The sequence below is a fragment of the Podospora bellae-mahoneyi genome, chromosome 2 (genome assembly GCF_035222275.1).
Source record: "Podospora bellae-mahoneyi strain CBS 112042 chromosome 2, whole genome shotgun sequence".
Classification (NCBI taxonomy): domain Eukaryota; kingdom Fungi; phylum Ascomycota; class Sordariomycetes; order Sordariales; family Podosporaceae; genus Podospora; species Podospora bellae-mahoneyi.
In genome coordinates this window covers 863,741-884,022 of record NC_085881.1, presented here as the reverse complement: position 1 = coordinate 884,022, position 20,282 = coordinate 863,741, and the positions used below count along the sequence as shown (strand labels likewise).

Here is a 20,282-nt window from a genome sequence, read left to right as displayed (position 1 = left end):
GGTGAAGTTGTTCCCTCGGAAGTGTTTGGTTGATCAGTCGGAGTTACACGGCGGGGTGCATGCAAAGAACAAGGCGACCACAAGCACCGTCACCACTACCGTCGCCTTGCCAGGCTTCCCCTCCAGTGTCGCAGCAGCAGTCTTACCAGTGTAGATTTGCTATCGTGACATTGTGACGGGTGTCGGGCCAATTAAGCTCATGCGTCTCTGACCGCTCCGTGTTCTATCGCCGGTCAAGAGGCTAAAAGCTCGACCGATGGCCATTTGCCGTTTACAGAGACCGATAGGTAGTCGTCATTGGGGCCTGTCGCCGGCAAAGAGAAACATCGACTAGGGCGGTCTCTGACCGTGGGGCTGGGTCCTTCCCAAGATTTCTGGCCCCCAAGTCGAGAATAGGCTTTGCTTGTTGCTTGACTTGCTTGCTCTCTGGGGTGTCATGCTGATTGGCCGTCGATCCCCCGGGCCCGCGACAAGTCTGACAGCCACGCTGCTGCCGCCGGGACGAGTTGAAGACAAGAGCGAGGAGGCGAAAGCTGCGGGAGGACGGCGGGCGGGCAGGGGAAGACTGGCCCCGACAGAGATTTCTGCTAATCACTGGCCGGCGCAGAAACATGTGACTCTCCAGATGTGAAGTCTTTTGCATCAGAAATTACAATATCACCTTACTCTGAGGTTGAAATGGCGGTGGAGGTGTGATTTGTTGACGAACGACGGCATATCAGAGAGGGACGGGAAGGGCCAGGGCCCAAGACAGAGGCGAGCCCAGGGCGCTGGGTTTGAAGACGGGAAAGAGAGATTCCATTCTGACCGGCGACGCAAAGGGCCCAATCAGAGCGGCCATGGTTGAGACCAGAGGGGAAGATGCTCAGAAGCTGGGCGTAGAACCCCACCTTTTCCGGACGTCTGCCACGTCCGCGGTTGTAACCCTTCTTTTTCTCTCCCGTCTGCTGTCTGTCATGTCCTGGTGAGGAAATCGATCGCAGTGTGTTGTCGCCCTTGGATGCCCTGCATGCTTGGGCTGTTTTGATGAACGTGACAGAAACTAGCGAGATGTCCGATGTGCCCGAGACGACAGGACACGACACGACAGTCGACTGTCAACGATAGAATTCATCTCAAGCATCAAGAAGAGACGGAAGCCCCGCCAAGAAAGATGGAAACGAAAACAGCCACCAAGGCCAAGGGTTAATAAGGATTCGAGCGTCTGGGTCCCTGGGCCACTCACTGGATCCAGTGGGGCACCTCAGTCTGGGGAGAAACGGACAGCTTCTTAGCGTCTGTTTTAGCGGTAATCCTAAGTTCACCGACCACCTCCCAAATCACCAACAAGCATAGCAAACCAAACATCATGATGAATTGATTTTTTCAGCTTTTTCTTCTTTCCTGACTGACGTGACTGACACATGCTCGTGCAGGAAGTAAATCGACCTTGTGGCGCCCACTCTGATCGGAAATGGGTAAATGCCACTTTCATCGGAAGCCACGAATCACGCCGCCGTCCGGGGAAGCAGGACGACGAATACAAGCAAGTAAAAGCACAAAAGAGCCTCAAATTTGGTCATCCCGTCATCTGCCGTCTCCTCTTGTCGGGTTGGGAATGGGGGGAGGATTTTGCTCGACCAGGGGAGGTGTCTGTGGGAGGGTGTCGATATCATCAAGAGCTACTACAGCTGTCCGCGAACCATCGCTCTCGCCCACAACCCGTCCGCGCTCCAGGGCAGTCTGCAGTCTGGGGTATGTACCTTGCTGTTCATGTTCGCGCCATTGACTCGGCCCCCGCTTGTGACATATCAGATACCCGAGCGACTGGCCTCTGCTGTGAAGCCCCGAGAGTGCTCGGCGGGAGAACCGGGCATTCAAAGTAAACGAACTCTCACTGGAAACAGCTCCCGCGTCTGTTTCGACATCTCGCGCGCTTCCTTTGTAGGTATCATGTACCCTGTGCGCTGTACATTTCAGACTTGTCCCGTATACAACTCACCTCTTGTTCAGAAAGCAAGCAAGCCTGAGGCGCAGCGCTCAAAGACGACGGTTCACAACACCCTTCTAGCGCTTCTCAAGAGATTGTTGCCAACCCCGTCCGCCCCCCTGCCGCCAGGGGTCGAAATTGGGCAGGGGTGGCCTGTGAACCTGGCCTCAGCCCCCCCTCCTGTGAGCCAGGGCCTTTTCGCTACCACCTTGGCTACTTGGCAGAACCCTCTTGTACCCAGATGCTGTGCTTAGGCTGTAGGAGTACATCCTGGGCCCACAGCAGAGCCGCATTCTCCCTGAGCAGCGAGCCATGAAGGGGGGAGCGTCCTTCCCCTCTGGCGATGAGCTTAGAAGTGGTGGGCTTGGGCACAAGTGGGGAGCAGCAGAAAGAACCGCCAGCTCTGGCGCGCTCTCCCGAACATGGCACACCAAGATGGAAACGCGGTCACTGCCCTTGTCTCCATGTGGTTCGTACCTTTTGTCTTCTTCATATTTGATCCAAGCTGCTCCCGCTCTTCGTGGTCTGTTCTTGATCATCGCCACATCGAGCCATGCAGCATAAGACCCCCTCGCCTTTTTATATTACGGTGCGTAGGTCTCTAGTCCAGGATCCACTGTTGCATCTTTTGTTCACTGCGTCTTCACGTGCCACCCATACCTCGACCAGCACCCCGACCTCATTTCCATTTTCTGTTGCTGGATCCTTCAGACAGCACCGCACATAACTACTCGCACCCTCCCATGTTGGCTCTTCAAGCTTGAGGCTATACAGCTCTGGCTTGCCGTACGTTTGTGTCTTTGACGCTTTCTGCCCCAACATCGACCACCTCTCTTTCCTTCATCACCATTCAAGATGGCTGGCCACTTCTCAACCATCTTCAGCAGCACTTCGAGCTTTGGATATGCGAACATTGACGTTCCTATCCAAGACTTGGCTGCGACACAGACTGAGGATAACCTTTACATCGACCCTATCCTCTCCGCCACCACTCAGCGGTTCCTGAACGACACCCACTCCAAGACATACTTTACGAGCATGGGCGTTTCCGCTATTCCACCACCGACGCAACAACGATTCGCCAGTCCCATGTCTTCCCACGAGCCGTCCTCCGCCTCGGGCAGCGCCCCGAGTCCCGGTGCTGAGACTGAATCTTACTACGAGCATCCCACGACCCCCCCTGAGGTCCCATCTGTCTTCTCACCCACGCCAGGGCAGTTTGACGACTTCTCGAGCACTCACGACGCCATCATCAGGTTCACGGGCTCGGGCATGATGCCGAGCTACGGGGCCTGGACTGACGGCGGCATGAACTCGCTCTACAACGACAACGACATGGACTACAGCCAGGGCATGTTCTTTGAGCCGAGCTACACACCCACCCAGTGCGACATGAGCACCAACCAAAACACCGTCGGCTCCGACTTTATTCGTCTTGCCAGTCCGGCCGAGGACATGCCCATGATCAAGGAGGAGATCCAGGCTTCTACTTCTTACTCTTCTCCCCTTAAGCGGGAGCTCGACCACGACAGCGACTCCTCTTCCGAGGAGTCTTCCCTCCCCCCAACCCCCAAACGCCACTCCGACTCTGGCTCTGAAGACGAGCACCGCCCTGCCAAGAAAACCAAACTCAACAACAACAACCATCCCGCTCCCATCATCCAACAACAATGCATCCCAACCCAAGCCTGGCACCCCCAGCCTCAACAACAACAACAACAACAACAACAACCGCCCAAGCAGCAGCGGCTCCCCAAACCCTCCCCACGCCGGATCAACCATTTGGCTCCCTCCTCGGTATCCTTCAAATGCCCCGACTGCAACCGAACCGACTTTCCCGACCGCACCGACTTTGATACCCACGTCAAGAAGCAGCACACCCGCCCCTTCACTTGCGTGTTCCACTTTGCCGGCTGCGAAGCGACCTTTGCGGCCAAGAACGAATGGAAGCGTCACGTCATCACGCAGCACCTGCTGCTGGACTACTGGCTCTGCACAGAGGGTGTGTGCGCCAAGACGAACAATGGCGGCTGTCGTCTGCCGAATGGGGCGATTTTCAATCGCAAGGATTTGTACACCCAGCACCTGAAGAGGATGCACATGCCTGCTGGGGCGAAGAAACTTTGTGCTGGGAGGGCGAATAAAGGGGGGGTGTTGACGCCGGGGGAGAAGGAAGAGATGGCCGGGTGGGAGGTGAGGTTGAGGGAGCTGCAGGAGAGGGGGAAGAGGGAGAGGTGTAAGCTGCCTGAGGTTATGAGGTGTCCTGTCAAGGGGTGTAAGGTGGGGGAGTTTAGGGGCCCGGAGGCGTGGGATCAGAGGATGGAGCATGTGGCTAAGCATCTGGAGGGGGCGGCGTTGGGGAGGGAGGGGCAGGTCAGGTTTGGGGGGGATGAGGATGGGAGCTTGGTTGAGTGGGCTAGGAGTAGGGAGGTGGGGATTATTGAACGGGGGGGACGGGGGGGGAGGTGGGAGTTGAGGAAGGTGTTGGAGAGGCAGGGGGGTGGCGGGAACGGGCAGGTTAGGGGGGGACAGGGACAAAAAGGGAGGGGGGTGAGGGAGGAGATTGTGGTTAGTGGGAGGGGGGAGGAGGAGGATGCGGAGGGGGATGTTGATGCTGAGGGGGAGGAGGAGTAAATGAGAGTTGGGTATGATTTATGACTATTTGGATACCTTTTTTTTTTCTTTGATATATCTCCTGCAATTCACGACATGATGGGTTGGTATGGAATGGTATGGGATGGGATAGATGGATTGATTTGGAACATTTGGCAGCGTGGGCAAAGGAATAAGGAATACCCCCTTCTTTTTTCATTTATTTTCTTTTTCATTCTCTTTTTTTTTTTTTTTTTTTTCCATGATTTTCACTCTGTAACGGCCGATAGTTTCCTTTTTAGTTGATTAGTTGTTTAGTTTTAATGCAGTTTCTTGTCAACATTTAACATATTCTCTCCAGCCATCATCATACTGTAGTTGATTTCCTTGCAGAGAATGGGATTGTCAAATCAGGTGATTTTCCAGAATGGAAAAATGCCCAAGACGTCCATCCATCCCCTTATGCAAACGGTTGCCTCCTTACACACACACACACACACACAAAATGGTAAAAATCCCACGCAGAGACGGACGGGTGCATCTTGCCTGCCTAGAAACTTTTGTTACAACCAAGGTGGTGTATGTCTTGGGCATTGCCTTATTTTCCTGTCGTGTATTATGCACCCATCAGATCTGTAATAAAAATTATATGAATGTTGTGCAAAAAGTGGTGTCTTTTGTGTGTGTTGTCAGTCGGTCTTCTCGGTGTCAGGATTGAGTTACCGGTGACATTGGGGGCCGGGGGCCGGCTGGTGAGCGAGCGCCCGGGAGTGGGGAAGATCTGGAGGGAGATCTGGAGGGAAAAGGACGAATTAATTACCGAAGGGGGTAACTGGAATTGGGAACGAGGGAGAATGGGTTACATTTTTGTGCGTGGTGATGTTGATTGATGATGGAGATGGAGGTAGCGGTGGAAGAAAGTGGACTTGAGCTACACGTAGGTTGTATCCATCTGTCTACCTGCACAGTATGTCCATGCCACACAGTCACTGCGCCTCCTTGCAGTGTTCGAAGCTATCGATCAACCGGTTGTTTTTTCTAGATCCAAACATCTTTGATGATGATCGGTTGTGGGGAGTAGTGTAGTGGCGCTCAGCCAAGGCATTCTTTTCCGGTTACCCTCTTTGGCTTTTGGAAATTCTACTCTGGTGGCTCAGGTGGTAAGGATGACATGATTTGGAATCTGCAGGCTAAGTATTTAGAAAAACAAAAGTCCACGATGGATGCAAGATAAGTTACCCTTTGCTTAATGGCGACTGGTGTCATTGTCAGACATTTGAACGGCTGCCTAGCGAAAGCAGCCATCTACCTACCTGTACACTACATACAGACGCAGTATTTCAGGGCCTTTCTCCCTCGTCGAGGTGCAACACAAGCCCTGCCTACCTTACCGACCGACGTGCTCGCAGCTGAAGGAACCTGCCCGCCCGTCGATCTGTCTCCTGCATATATATGTGTGTGTGTGTGTGTGTCTGTGTGTGCCTGACCATGTCAGTTCCTCTCGTGTCGGTTCGGCTTATACGTATCCTGCAGCTCGGCACACATGCCCGCTTCGCCGGTCGAGGATTTGACCACTCACAATGTTTCTCTACGCCGGCCGGTTCGAGATGGAAAAGAAGCAATGCCAGAAAAGAAAATTGTTTGCTGGGATTATTTCAGGCAGTTGGGTGGGAAGGCAATTGCGGGGGTGGCCGTGACAAACCGCTCGTGGGAAAAAAGACAAACAAGAAGAAAAGAAGAAAAAGGCGAGAGAGAGGGCGTACAAGGGTCTACATTCCCAAACAGGAAAATCGGCGAGAAAGTTGGGGTTAGTTAGCGATGGATTATGCCCAGCCAAGGAGAAAGTCAGGTCACGCCTCTTTTTCTTTTTTTTTTTTCCTCCTCGCTTTGCTATTTTGGAAAAAATGATGCTAGTCAATTGTATTTCTCGAGTTTTGGAATTTCAAGACTTTTTTGATGAGGTGACGGAACTTGTGTTTGGTGGTGGGTTGGAATTCCATGTAGATGATCCTTCAGACAGACAAGGGGGAGGTGACTACCCGTGAGATGGTGGGGTGCGCGTATCAGCTGTAAGGTGCCTTCCTTCTCGGTTGTCATGGCACGGACGGCGCAGCGTATTTTCGTCTTTCCGTTGAGTCGTGAAGACTGGAGCAAAGCGTCTGACAGAACGCCACGCGATTAACGTTGCAGTGGAGTTCCCAGAGACCACCTAACAGTATGGTGTGGAAAAGAGCCCTTTGAATCATGGCGGCGTCCGTGGCACGGCTTTTCTTCGTTGTCGCCATTGGAAATTGAGTGGCTTCTACCGTGACATGTCTGGACCTGTGACTGAAGGAGTGGCATGACGAACAGATCATGATCCAAGGTGAGAGTATAAGACAGGAGGTCTGGACCTTTGAAGGCTTGCCCAGCTGAAGACACTGACCTGACATTTGTGCTCAGTATCTCCTCGGTGTGAGGTTGTGGTGTTTGCCGCGACATTATGATATTTTTGTCGTTGCCCGTGTTAGGTAGCTTATCAGTGCTAGGTGGTGCAGTGCAACTGACAAAAGGGCCCCGGGAGACTGGTTCCAAACATGTGCTGCTTCTGGTGATCGACAGCGCCTTTTCAGCTCCGGAGCAAGCTTCCTGATCTGTACCGTAGCATCTGATTGCAAGACTTCGGGGCTGACCATGGCCCATGGGGGCCATTTCAGCTTGGTGTTTCTGTTTGGTGATCACCTCTGGCAAATCCGATCGGATCAGGGATGAGTGTCATTTCCAGAGGAAGCGAGTTTGAGACCAGACGCTGTTGATGTACAAGGGGTCACCGCGCTATTTTGCCTGCTTATACGATGGATACGGTGATACGCGTCAGCGCCAATCAGAGCCAGAATCAAGGGCCAACTTCATCACTTGTCCTTTGTAAATTCTGGAACAAAGAGGAATGGAAACGAGAAAGGTACTTTGGGGAGTTAATTTTGTTGAGCTATATGTTCAGGGACGGCGAGGGTAGGATATAGTTGTAGCCGCTGGGTCTGTGTAACGCTTCTTGGAAGCCAAAGAAGGGCTCAAGGTCGCATTCAGTCAGCATGATCCCGCCCAACGTGGACCTCTCCAGAGTTCTCCAGAGAATAGCTCAGTGTTGTATCGCGAGTTCCTGTGCCGCTTGTTGTAAACACTTGCATTGCCTCTTCATGGTTGAGACACCGCTTTACCCCCGAAAACGGCCATGTCTGGACCTTGTGCCAGCGGCTACGAGAACACGTTACCACCGTTATGGTTAGGTTCTTACATGGCTTGCGGCTTAAAGACAGATCTGAACAACATCACACTCGGACATTTGTCATCTTCAATGACGGGTGTCACTTGTTGTGCATGTCAGCACTTTGTGTGCTTGGAGAGTGTTTTCCAGGACTGAACATGAAGACGAAAGAGGGTACGCTTGTGGCATTAATGAACCTAAACTGCATTGTGAAGAGTCAAATATGCCAGTTTGTCTATATTTCGGAGGCAAATGTGAAGATTGACGTTTGTTTACATGGTGATGGTCCGGGTGGTGGCAAACAGCTCAGGGGCAAAGCAGCCCCTGAACGCACGAGCCACCTCAACTGTTGATATTGGATAGCAATAGAAGACTCTACTCATATACATGATAGAAACACTCTAATCCTCGTGATATTGTCACTTTCAATGTACAGAACAGCCCTAGTTCCCTGAATTGCTGTCTGCGGTGGGCAACATGTCTCTCCTGCTCTCCACCGTGCTCAGGTTCACGAAGACTGTGTCTTCAGCTGAAGGCCAAACACCCAAAAGAGCAGAAAGTGAACTCTTCTAGAAAATGGAGCAGCGGGTCCTTGTTGGTCCTTTTGTTGTCTCCATAAGGTAGTTTGTATGTGAGGTAGGTGGCGAACAAGTCTTGTGCAGCCGCTCCCAGCGCCACTCTACAGTCCGCAACTCTGATCAACAGGTTGATAGTAACGAGTCAAATATATGGACTGCGTTGACGAACCTTTCGTCAGTCACAATGTACTCTGCCACCTCCACCAAGAGCTGGACTCCAAGAGCCACTGTTTCTTGTGAACACTCTTCCAGAGCCGCAATGTCTCGACAGATACCTTGGGAACCCTCCGGGCCTTCTACGGCTTGACTGCGGCTGGCAGGCGGGTCCGCAGTTGATGATGGAGGCACCGCAGGACGACTAAGCATGGCGACTAAGCGGTTCGCACACACTTATTTGTTTTGAGATTTTGGGGCTTCTCAAAAAACGCTTCTGAACTGTTCATCGGCGTTCACAACTGCTTCTGTAAGTCTTGATGTTGCTCGAGCAAACCAACCTCAACCGCTAACCAGGCGCTCGCACGCCATCGCAGTTACCGCTCACAGACGATGGAGAAGAAGGAGAAGAAAGAAGATGGGGCGATCACCGGCCTCATCTTGGAGAGGAAGATCCCGCGCCGGAGCCACGGTACGTCAAGACCTGTTGAGCAACTCGGCCGTTTTGCGACTGACTCCTCGAAATTCACCTTCGTGCTCGACTTGATTCACTTGTTTGCTTACTTGAGAGCAAAAAAAGTCGAAGAAATCAACTTGACTGGAGTTTCCTAACAACAAATGTCGATAGATACCTTTGCTTCGAACCTCGGGCGCAAGGTGTCGCCCTCTGCGACCCCCCTGGCGGTGGCCAAAGGCCACAAATCCGTCAAGAGTCTGGCGACCTTTTTCGAGGAGGGTGCTGCTCCTGCTGCCACCACCGTTCCCTCCTCCTCCTTCTCCTCCTCCTCCTTCTCCTCCTCCAACCCCTCCAACCTCCCCGTCGCCACCAGCTTGTCTGTCTTCGCTCCCTCCCTCTCCTCCAAACCAAAGCTGCTCCGGGACCCCCATGAGCCCGACGACAACGACCTCACCCTGCTTGATTACAAGCAGTTCATGGCGAACCTTCCGCTGGGTCGTTGCCTCGACGACCTGGAGTCGCCCACCAGGGCGGCGGCTAGCAGCAGCCGCCAACTCCACCCCGAGGCCCCCAATTCCCAGCACGCCCAAGAGGCCAAAAACGTTTTGGAAACCCTGGACAGACTCTTCCCGCCTCTCCCTCCCCGCGACGACTCGCCGGTCCCAGCAAGCGACCCCGACCCGTCGTCCGCCGCCGGCCAGCAGCTTGCTCCTGAGCCTGAGCGCACCCAAGAACGGGCGAAAGCCTATCGGGATGCCACCAGACGAGTGCTGAGCATCGACTGGGACGAAATCGAAGAGGATGATATTTTCCGTCCCCCCAGCTTTGTTCTCCCCCCGCCGCCGCCTTCTCCCCGCCCGGCTTTCTCCCCGTCGTCGCCGCGTCTTCAGCCGGTCACTGAAGAGCAAGAGGACGAGTCCAATGAGTCTCATAACTCGTACCAGCAGGACAAGCAAGACCAGCAACGGCGGTCTCGAGAGTACCAGCCAAAAGAGCGGTACCATCAAGCTGAGGAGCAGCAGCACCAGTACGAAAAGCACCAGCCGGCCAAAGAGCAGCAAAAGTACCAGCCAAACGAGCGGCACCAGCCAGAGCAGCCCTCCCAACAAGAGCAGCACCCCCATCATCATCAAGTCGACCGAAACAAGCGACTTTCACCCCACCAGGAGCAGCTCCCTCTCACACCCCCCCCCTCATCATCTCACTTGCCCCCCCCCCAAATCCACACCCACCGCCGCCCCCCCCACCAAAACGCCTCTCCCCCCCTCCCCCATCGGCAAGCTAGCTCTGCTGTCCCTGGCGGACTCTCCTGCAACCCCCCCTCCTTCACCCCATCGTCCTCCCCCGATGCCGACTCGCACTCCTCCGCCACCACCACCACCACCGAGTTACCCCCCTCCTCCTATCCCTTCCATCACCCCTCCCGTTTTTCTCTCCTCTTTTCCCGCTCCCCCTCCCGCTCCCCACCAACAGGAGCGCTGCCCCCCTCTAGGAGCAGCAACCCGGCATCATGAACGAAAGAGGGAGGAGTTTATGAAGAAGTATACAGGGTATATGAATAGTCGGTACAGTCCTGAGTCGGGGAATTATACGGGGCCGGAGGTGCGGAAGGTTCTGGGTCCCGAAAATGAGGAGAAGAAGGAAAAGAAGCTCGATGAGGGCAAGGGGAAGGCCTCCGACATGTTCGGATAGGCGTCAAAAGAGAAGCCGGGACGCGTTATTTTATGTTTGAGGCCTGTTTTCTTTCGTTTGAGGCATCAAAAGATTGGTTGGGAGGCATCAAATCATGCCTGATAGGCCTCTGTTTACACTTGTTTGAGGCGTCGTTTTATGTTTTGGGGGGGGGGGGGGGGGGGGGAAGCCTATTCGACATTTTTGAAGGCCTAATTTTCATCTGTTCTATGCATATCCCGGGTTAATGAAGGTGTCAAAGGATGTCTGGGAGGCCTAGTTGCATTCGTTTTAGGCGTTGATACCGGAGGGACAGGCATATTTGCATTGGTTGGAGGCGTTTGTCGGGATAGTTGTGTGGAAAAGGGAGGGGGCGTATTTTTGCTTGTAATGATACCCCAACGCTCAAATATCAAGAGCTTGTTTGTTTCTGTTGCAGTCAACATCTGACCCCTTGGACTGCGTGAGAAATGCTGTGAACATGTCTTTCATTAATATCTATCCAAGCACTTGTGACCAGCCATCCAAGCATTCGGTGTTATTGTTTCGAGCTTGTTGTGTCCATTTCAAGCTGGGATGGAAAGAATCAAAAGCTAGTGATGAGGTAATTCAAAGCTGGGATTTCCATCTCTTTGTGATTCAAAATTTTTCGCAATCAACGTTACTAAAAAGCCCCAATGTATCTTGAAAGTCAAGTATAAACAAGGCTCTAATCATCATATATACATCTGAAATAATATGCACCCCCCAACATCTTTGTACTCTCTCATACAAGTACATATACACTCCAACGCCCCCGACCCCCTTTTTTTTTTTTTTTTTTTTTTTTTAAAACGTCGCCTTCCCCCCCCCACCCTCCCTCTTCTCCCTCTCCTCCCCTTTCCTATCCTCCTCCACTCTCTTCACAAACATATCCCAATCACTCTCCTCCTTCTCCCCCCCCTTCCCGTCACGATAAACCTCATTCCCATACATCTCATCCTCCACCACCAACTCAAATTCCAACTTCCTCCTCCTCTCCTCCTGCTCCTTCACAATCCTCCCCAACCTCTCCCACCCCTCCTCCCTTTCCCACCCTTCCCCTCCCCCCTCCTTCTCCCTCCCCAGATCCTCCTCCATCAACCTCTCCAGCTCCCTCCACGCCCTCTCCTTATCCCTCAACAACTGCAACTCCTCCATCATCTTGTTATTAGCCCTAAACCCCGCCTCCTCCATCTTCTTCATCGCCCACGCCACCGCCCCGGGCCGCTGCTGCCGAGACCAGTTCCTGACCAAAATAGCCCAGGTGTGATAATTGGGCTGGAGGTTGTGAGCGGCAAGGTACTTTATCCAGTCTTCTGCCTGCTTGATGCAGTCTTTGACGTTGGTGATGGAGCGGGAGGCGCGGATGACGCCCGACAAGAGAATATTAAAGGTATAGATTGTTGGGGCGGGCGACATGGAGTAGAGGTACGTTTCGTCTTTGTGGAAGGCCGCCCATTGGGCCTGCTGGGCTTTGAAAGAGGGCCAGCCTGCGCCTGGGCGGGGGGCCGGGTGGAGGGGGGTGACGAGGTCTGGGTCGAGGAGAGGGAGGAGTTGCTGGCGTGAGGGGGCTGATTGTCGGAGTTGTTTTGGGGGTGATGGTTTCGAGGGTTCGGATAAGGGTAGTGGTTCGGTGGGTTCTTGAGGCTGGCCGGTGGTGAGAAGCGGTTCTTCTTGGGCTTCGTCCTCAGTTGGCTGTAGCTCTTCCCGAGTTGCAGGACGTTCGGCTTCTGGAGGTGGTAGGTAGTCTTCTCCGGCTGGGAGGTCTTCCTCAGCCTGAAGGTATTCTTCGTACCCTCGAAGGCTTTTTTCGACCGATAGGTCATCCTCGGCAGGTAAGTACTGCTCTTTGACAGGTAGGTCATCTTTGACAGGCAAGCCATCTTGGGCTGGCAGGTTTTCTTCCGTCGACAGGTTTTCTTCTGAGGGCGAAAGGTAATCTTTCGTTGGCAGGTTTTCTTCTGAGGGCGAAAGGTAATCTTTCGTTGGCAGGTTTTCTTCTGAGGGCGGTAAGTAATCTTCTTCAGCTGGCCGGTGCTCTTCTTCTGGTGGTGGATATTCTTCGACTAAAATATGTTCTTCGGTCATTATATCTTGAGCTGCTGAATCTTCAGTTGGTAGACCATCGTCCCCCTCGGTCAGCAAAGGCTCTTGTTCCGACAAGACAGCATCCTCCTGACTTGGCAGGACACTCTCGATAGTCCGCACCGCCTCCTCATCAGCAGGCGAGTCATCATCCGCCATCCTCTTCGCCAACAGCTCTTCCTCCTCTTCCTCCTTCAACACCCTCTCCGCACACATGGCACCCTCAATCATATCCTCCAAAATACCAAAACCCGCCTGCAACGCATCACGGCTCTCCACCGCTCTCTTGGAGTTCTCCGCAGGAGCCCACGCGACATTGTTCCACTTTGGAATCTTGAGCAACGAGCCCAAAATAGCATCATGCACTCTGCTGTCCTGCTCCCGACAGATCTGACACACGGTGTATTGTCCCTGCATAAGCTTCGCCCTGAGCCGCTTGTAAAAGCTGATAACCTCTCCCGCCTTCCAAACCGCTCGTGTGTACCCCCTGAGCATAATGCTAATGACATCCGACCCCGGAACCGCCGGTTTCTCAACCCGCTCAGGAAGGCGCTCGAGGATGAGATCAATCTTTCGCAAAAAGATAACATCCATATCCGAGGTCGCAGTTGCAAAAACCTGCTCTTTTGTCTCATACGGCGGCCCCAGCCTGACAGGGATAAGAGACTGGAGTTCCTTGTACCGGTAGAACCTTGCATAGACCAGCAGCAGGGCCCGGAACGTCAACGCAGCATGCGCATTCCGTTGGCCTTCCTCCTTCAGCTGGAGGTCGTGCTGCCGAGATATTACCAAGACAGAGTCGATGATGTCGTTCCAGATGTGCCTGCTCTTCAGCGCCTCGGGAACAAGCTCTTCCAGGGTCTGGAGCACAGGCTCGATGGTGTTGGTGCGCTTTGCCACGTTTAGCAGGTTGGAGAAGATGAACTGCTCAGGCTCAATGCCCTGATCAATCATGATCTGGTAGATCGTCCACGCTCCCTGGTAGTCACCGGTGGCTCGCATGCCTCGGACCATGACACTGTATGTATACTTGTTAGGCGTGATCAGGTTGAGCAACCGTGTGGTCAGTTCCCGGCGCAGCCGCCCCAACTGCTCTAAATGGCCGTCTTCCACACCTTGAAAGTCCAGGATGCATGTGCTGAGCATCATGGTCAGGGGCGCGTCGCTGTGGAGCTCGCCGCTGGTAATGGCTTCCTCCAGCAGATCCAACGCCCTGGACTTGTACCTCGGATCCCGAGAAAGACGACGGGCTATATTGTACCAAGTGTAGGGGTGAAGCGGGTGAGCGTACTGCAGCAGGTCCCGATATAGATTCCACAGAGCTTCGGCCTCCATATCTCTTGTCATAAGAAACAGCGTTTGTTGGGTGAACTCGAGCATGTATAGAGTGCGAGTCTGCAGAATATGACGGATCGTTTCGGCGAGCTCATGCGTAGTCTTTTTGCTTGAGCGAGACAACGAGCACCATTTGGCAAGGAACTCAGCCGTATCATTCACCGCCCACCTCGGCGTCAGAAACCCCTCAAAAGTCGCCCGGAGAAATTTGGGAGCCAGCTCTGGGTCGTAGCGGAGCAGGTAGAGCATCGAGTCCATCCATTTCGCCATGTACTCATCTACGTTGCCAAATCCGCAGTGGCGCTCCTTAAACTCCCCCTGCTCGATTTCGGCTGCCTCGAAAAGCATCTCTGTTTTTCCCCAGTCAGGGAAATCCTCCACATCAGCCAACATGCGTGAATAGGCGCGCCCTGACTTCAGGGCTCTGTACAGCGGCCGGAACCTGGCCTCCCATGAGTCCAACCAGTTGCCCCTGTGACCTGGACCCCAAGCGAGCTTTCCTCCTCTCTCGGCGAAACGGTAGGGTTCAAGTTGGGGTACTTGATTGTCCCGATCCGCAGCATTGAACGTGTGGCTAGCCACCCCAGGCTCAGCTGTACTCGCATAGTTCCTTTCTATTTCCTCCGGCCCCAGTGAAGAGGGAACTGGTGTTGTTTCTGGCGAGGCCTCGCTGACATTGTTCGCAGGATCTGTATTCGCCTTGGCTGTTTCCTCCACGTCATCGGGGCTCATATGACTGTCGACCTTTCCCAAAGACTTCTCCCATGGCGGAATGATATCTGAGTCGTCGCTCTGGAAGGACAATCTGGTGGTAGTGGTGAAGGGCGCATCTCGGGCGAGCTGGGCCAGCAGTTGCTCTGACCTCTGCACTCTCGATGTCTGGGATATTGGTGGTGGCGGCAGCAAGGGGTGTATAAGGGGTATCTGGGACCGACGTTGACAGGCGCGAGCCAGACATGATCGGCCGACCAAGCCGGCCCGCAGTATCATCCCCGGATGCGACTAGACGATTGTGGTCCCTCTGCGACGGCGCGGGATGCAGTCGCGCGCCATGAGAATCGGGCGGGAGGACGTGGGGTGCGGTCGTCATGCGTCGAATTCGTCGTCGAGGTTGGGCATGTTGTGGTTGGACTGGCAATCCCGAGCGATTTGTTCAGGGGGGTTCGCCGGTCGCTGGTCGCCGGTGCCGTCTCCGAAATGTCTCTCTTATCACGATGAGAAAGTCATCCAGCTCCCAAAAAAAATCAAAAAAAATCGGCATTACGAGGGGCTGCAGAGCTTCCGGCCGGCAACGAGCGGCAGCCCACCTCTCGGCACGCAAACCCCCAACCCTGTCGAAAGCTTCCCTGTCCGCTGTCAGGGACCCACATCCAACATCATCCTCCACTGGAAATTGTTCACAGGCGGCGCGACTGTGTACCTCGAACCAATTCGCGGTCAAACAACACCAGGAACATCAATTCCCTCCGAAAAACCACCACCACACCACAACAAAAATGTCCTCCCACACCACCCTCGCAGCAGCAACCGACGACCGCAAAGCCCGCCTCGCAAAACTCAAATCCCTAAAACGCAAACAACCCTCACCCTCCCCATCAGACGAAGCCCCTTCCCCTTCCCGCTCCCAATCGCCCCCAACAAAACAAGTCTCCCACCTCCACCTCTCCGGCCGCAACTACGACCCCGAAACCAAAGGCCCCAAACTCGGCTTCGAAGCCCCCCCCACCCTCTCCCTCGAGGCACCCACCCTCGAAGAACAAGCAGCAGACCTCCAAGACGAAGTAAACCGCCAAGCCGCCATCGACGCAGCCCAGGCGGCAGAAAAGGGCATCGACCTCTTCAAGCTCCAACCCAAAAAACCAAACTGGGATCTGAAGAGAGAGTTGAACGCCAAGATGGAGGTGCTGAATGTGAGGACGGATAATGCCATTGCGAGGATGGTCAGAGAACGATTAGCCGAGAAGAAGAAGGTTGCCGAGGAGAGTCACAGGGGAAGCAAGGAAAGTGAGGATAAGGAGGCGGATGGGATGCTGGACGGGGCGGCGATTGTGGAGGGGATTAAACTACGTGAACGGGAGGAAGAGGAAGAGGCCAGGAGAGAAAAGGAGGCCGAGGATGAGGAGTTGGGGTTGGCCCGACGGCTTGATGAGCAAGACGAAATTGTTGCTTGATGGTTTTGCAGAGAAAAAAAGTAGGCATATGATACCCAGATTTGATTCGCTCTAATTATTGCAATCTATCTACCCATATTCATCGACTGTGTCAGCGCCAACCTCTTGCTGAAGGGACTCAGACTCCTCTCGCGCGGCGGCGGAGGTGCCCGCTGCTGGGCTGGCGGCGCATTTCTTTCTCTGGGGTGGTCCTCGTCCCTGTCCCTGAACCGGTTCCGAGGACCATCACCGCGGCCTCTCCCATCCCGCCTTGGTGGAGAACGCGCAGGAGATCTCGACCTGGATCTCGAGTAGCCCCGACGTCTGTGCGAGTCATGTTCAGCATCTCTGCCGGGCGGCGCATGCCGAGGGGCACGCTCAGGCTCGGGCTCATCGTCAAAGTCGCGATGGCGCCTGGGTGAACGAGCCTGGCTCGGCGAAGGGGAACGTCGCCGAGGCGGGTAATCTCTCTCTGGAATGGCTGACGGTTCCCTAGAATAGCGCTCCTCTGGGCTTAGAGATCGTGGACGAACCGAATGTCCACGGGGAGACAACTCCATATCGCGGCTGATCCGTTCTCTTCTTGGGGGACTGGGACTGCGCCTTGGGTCTGGAGAAGGGGATCTGGTCGAGATGCTGGATACGGAGTCGTAAGATGGCGACCTGTGCCGCCGTGGGGGCGGTGAACCATTTACGGACAGTTCTTCTTCCTCGTCCCTTTCCAGCTCTCGCTTCCTGGCACGCTCGGCCTCCTTTTCAGCGAGGATCTTATCGGCTACGCCCTTCCTGTGGGGCAGTTAGGCATTTGAGGTCAGTGGACTCAGGTAGTGGGAGCTTACTTCTTCTCAATGTCATCCGGGACAGCATTGGTAAGCTTGGGTTGGAGCTTGGGGTTGAACAGCTGCTGAGTTCGTGAGGGTCGGGGAATATACGGCCGCTCCTGGGCTGAAGCTTTGCATTCGTAGGAATAGTGCCGTGCTGTGAGTGTTAGATGGCGGGGAAATGGAAATAGTTTCGGTGAAACGAAAAGTACGTATCTCGTTTAAGACATTTTTGGCACTGGACGTTTGTCGATGTCGCTTTGGAAGGACCGCTTCTGCGCCACATGGTGATCTTGAATCGTGAGAAAGATGCGGTCTGGTGTTGTGGTCGATGAATCGGTTGATGCCAAGTTTGGGATATCAGTGGATGATTGAGTTGCAAGCTGAGCGGCCGAATTGTTAGGATGAAGTGAAATTTGGCGATGATGCGGCGGTTGATAGGTATGAAGGCTGCACCTGAATGTCAAGCCGCTCTTTGTGATGATCAAATTCGAGAAGTCGGTTGCCAGTAGAATCTGTGAGACGGTTGTGCCTTTGAATTCTTTTCCTGTTTGTGGCTGCGATGGTGTAGAAACGCGCTGTCGCGAAGTTGAAGTTGAGTTGGTTGCCAAGCACTGTGAAGCCAGTGCAACATGCTTGCGGGTGTTGCTCGGGTTGGGGTTAGGGTTAGATACACTTTTACCACATATCAGGGGAGCTATCAGGGAGCTAAAGCATGTCACAAGGAATGTTTAAAGCAGCAATATCGTGAGGACAACAGCACTACTATTCCAGCTGCCGATACCACTGCTCATAAACATCGTGACGTGGGTACCTGCAAACTGCACACATGGGGGCCGTGGTGCTGGAATCGAGGCTCAAGGTTGACGGGAGTGAGCATGTGTGGATGATTGGTCAACTTAGATGGGGTCTGGCGGCCTGAGCGCTGACAGCAAAAAGTCCCCCAAATGATGCCTCCCCTCCGACCCAATGTCATCAACGCCTGCTTTGGATCCGGTTTGTGCTCGGGCACTTGCATTGCTGATAATTCAGCATGGCCGGCGCAGCTCCGAAAAGGAAAGTAAGCTGCATAACCCTGGGTCGTTGAGGAGTCCGGGTTTGTTTGTTTGGTAGCTCCGCCTATAAAATAAAACCGGGGCCGGCCCGCTTGCCTGACAAACCGCTGCCACTGGCTCCAGCGGGCAAAGAGAGAGAAGGTGCACCTACCTGCAACCCTGGAAGCCTCCTCACCGGATTTCTCGTGCAACCACAACGACTTGTCGGACGCTGGAAATCCTCCCACCACCGCCCCTCACCCGGCCGAGCCATCTGCCCTTCTTCAAACTGCCCAATTGTGGCTTCCCTGTGTCGAGAACCCCAGACACACAGTACAGACATCTGGAGCGCCGACGGTCGGACAACGACGGGCACCTGTGCAGTCCTGCGATAAGGTAGCCGCCTGGAGTGCACAAAAGCTCAACCATCACATCCCGCCCCTGGATCGATCAAATCGTCGTCGCCCTCATCCAGCAGACAGACAGACCCCTTCCTGCGATCACGGCCACAAAGACCAACGATGATTAATACCGACGCACTTCCTTCGCTCTTGACAGCTCTGCTCCGTTTCATTTCTTGATTTCGTCTTTCTGCCGGACCGCCACTCTTCTGCTTTCTGCCCTATTACGAAGTCAACCGGCCTCCCCCGCCTGACACTTCTTGGACCGAAACCATCTGCATTTTCGTTTGTCTTCGGAAACTTCGATACATAGGCAGACACGAATTTTCTATTTGCGCTCGTTAGAATAAAAGTCGCACGATGACGGCCATTCCCTCTGCTGTGGTGACCGATAACCAGCGACTGTCGTTTGCAAGAGTATGCCCTGAACCTTTGTCCGCCTCTTGTTGAAGCCGCAGAACATGCTTGCTGATAAGTGATTGCTTTCAGGTTGCCGCTGCATCAGCATCCAAGGACATTTCCACCACTACTACCATTGTGAAATCACCAGGTCCATCGCCGCCCAAGGAGAAAAGGGAGACCACCAAGAGCGTCGATGTTCCGGTTCCGCCAGTAGTCACGGCCAACCCCGCGCTCGAAATGTCGACCCCGGAATCGAACATTTCACCAGCTGCGCAGAAGATGGCCAGCACGGCTCAGTCCGTGGATGCCAAGGTTGTTGAGGGGTTGAAGGATTTGAAGCTCGAGGCGTCACCGTCTAACGTCGTTGTGGCCAACGGGTCTCTGTCCGGCGCCGTGGAAAGGTCGAGCAGAGCCAGCAACGGCCAAACACCAGCCGACGACGTTTCGCAACGAGCAGACTCGAATTCCGAGCTTGGAACGAAGCCGCCCAGTCTTGACGGCAAAAGTATCACGTCCGGGACCACATTCGCTCTAGACGAGAAGGAATCGCTGCGTCCTGATGACAGTGCCAGCGTGAAGGCTGCGGCCGAGGACGACGATGCGTTTTCCATTCGCGGCTCCTACATGGCCAGCTCGCGCATGGGCTCAGACGTGGCCGCTCGCATTCACCGCATCCAGATCGGCGACATGCCATCACGAGCAGCGACTGCCCACCATGGCCTGGTTGGTAACAAAAACCAGGGAATCGTCACCCCCCAAAGTGGTGTCTCCGACAAGCAGCTTACCTCAGATGCGAAGCTGCCTCTTGTCAGCGGAGCAGTCGTGCCTGATGGGATGGCAAACGGCTTCCTGAGCCAACACCCAGACGAGAAGCTGTTGGAAGCTATGCAGTCCCACAAGGACCGCATCTTTCTTTTGCGATTGGAACAGCAGGTGATCGAATTCGTACAGGATTCAAAGTACGCAGTTTCCCCCTTGCCGACTGTTCCCGACCATTGCTGACGTTGTACCCGACAGAGAGCCTTTCATGGACCTGCCTCCAAGCAACTCATTCTGCAGAATGCTGATGCATAAACTGGCAGACTACTACCATATGACACACTCCTTCGAGTCCCAAGCTGGGGCAGTGCGTATCTTTAGGACGCCCTTCTGCCGGATCCCTCCCTCTCTGTCTAGTATTGCAGCAAACACTCCTAATAGCAGTTCTCCGGCACCCGCTGTGATGCCGCGAAAGATCATGCGTCGGGGTGAGGATGGAGAGTTTGGCCCCGCAAGTGCGGCTCCCTCTAAGCCAACCTCGGAAGCTGGCAGCGATGGCAAGGACAAGTCTGTCCCTCGGGAGAAGTAAGTGTACATGTTTGTGATTGAA

General features: G+C 54.2%; 7 protein-coding genes across 7 annotated transcripts; 5 read left to right on the top strand and 2 right to left on the bottom strand.

The window, feature by feature from the left end:
• Window positions 1-1,630: 1,630 nt before the first annotated feature.
• On the top strand, window positions 1,631-2,223 carry QC761_0032610 (uncharacterized protein; the record flags this gene model as incomplete). Its single annotated transcript, XM_062872286.1, has 2 exons — window positions 1,631-1,923; window positions 1,993-2,223. The coding sequence occupies exons 1-2, from the start codon at window positions 1,753-1,755 to the stop codon at window positions 2,221-2,223; spliced, it is 402 nt and encodes a 133-aa protein (XP_062734423.1). The 5' UTR covers window positions 1,631-1,752.
• A 601-nt stretch (window positions 2,224-2,824) lies between these two features.
• On the top strand, window positions 2,825-4,603 carry QC761_201500 (uncharacterized protein; the record flags this gene model as incomplete). Its single annotated transcript, XM_062875881.1, has 1 exon — window positions 2,825-4,603. One exon carries the CDS (start codon window positions 2,825-2,827, stop codon window positions 4,601-4,603), a length of 1,779 nt encoding a protein of 592 aa, XP_062734422.1.
• A 4,551-nt stretch (window positions 4,604-9,154) lies between these two features.
• QC761_201490 (uncharacterized protein) lies at window positions 9,155-10,685 on the top strand (the record flags this gene model as incomplete). Its single annotated transcript, XM_062875880.1, has 3 exons — window positions 9,155-9,306; window positions 9,328-10,098; window positions 10,244-10,685. 3 exons carry the CDS (start codon window positions 9,155-9,157, stop codon window positions 10,683-10,685), a joined length of 1,365 nt encoding a protein of 454 aa, XP_062734421.1.
• Window positions 10,686-11,492: 807 nt separating this feature from the next.
• QC761_201480 (uncharacterized protein) lies at window positions 11,493-15,095 on the bottom strand (the record flags this gene model as incomplete). The annotated part of the gene is made up of 3 exons (XM_062875879.1): window positions 11,493-12,391; window positions 12,512-12,607; window positions 12,629-15,095. 3 exons carry the CDS (start codon window positions 15,093-15,095, stop codon window positions 11,493-11,495), a joined length of 3,462 nt encoding a protein of 1,153 aa, XP_062734420.1.
• A 506-nt stretch (window positions 15,096-15,601) lies between these two features.
• Window positions 15,602-16,276, top strand: QC761_201470 (uncharacterized protein; the record flags this gene model as incomplete). The annotated part of the gene is made up of 1 exon (XM_062875878.1): window positions 15,602-16,276. One exon carries the CDS (start codon window positions 15,602-15,604, stop codon window positions 16,274-16,276), a length of 675 nt encoding a protein of 224 aa, XP_062734419.1.
• A 2-nt stretch (window positions 16,277-16,278) lies between these two features.
• Window positions 16,279-17,362, bottom strand: QC761_201460 (uncharacterized protein; the record flags this gene model as incomplete). The annotated part of the gene is made up of 3 exons (XM_062875877.1): window positions 16,279-17,041; window positions 17,095-17,233; window positions 17,305-17,362. 3 exons carry the CDS (start codon window positions 17,360-17,362, stop codon window positions 16,342-16,344), a joined length of 897 nt encoding a protein of 298 aa, XP_062734418.1. The 3' UTR covers window positions 16,279-16,341.
• A 748-nt stretch (window positions 17,363-18,110) lies between these two features.
• Window positions 18,111-20,261, top strand: QC761_0032550 (uncharacterized protein; the record flags this gene model as incomplete). Its single annotated transcript, XM_062872285.1, has 3 exons — window positions 18,111-18,928; window positions 19,001-19,872; window positions 19,931-20,261. Exons 1-3 carry the CDS (start codon window positions 18,872-18,874, stop codon window positions 20,259-20,261), a joined length of 1,260 nt encoding a protein of 419 aa, XP_062734417.1. The 5' UTR covers window positions 18,111-18,871.
• Window positions 20,262-20,282: the final 21 nt, after the last annotated feature.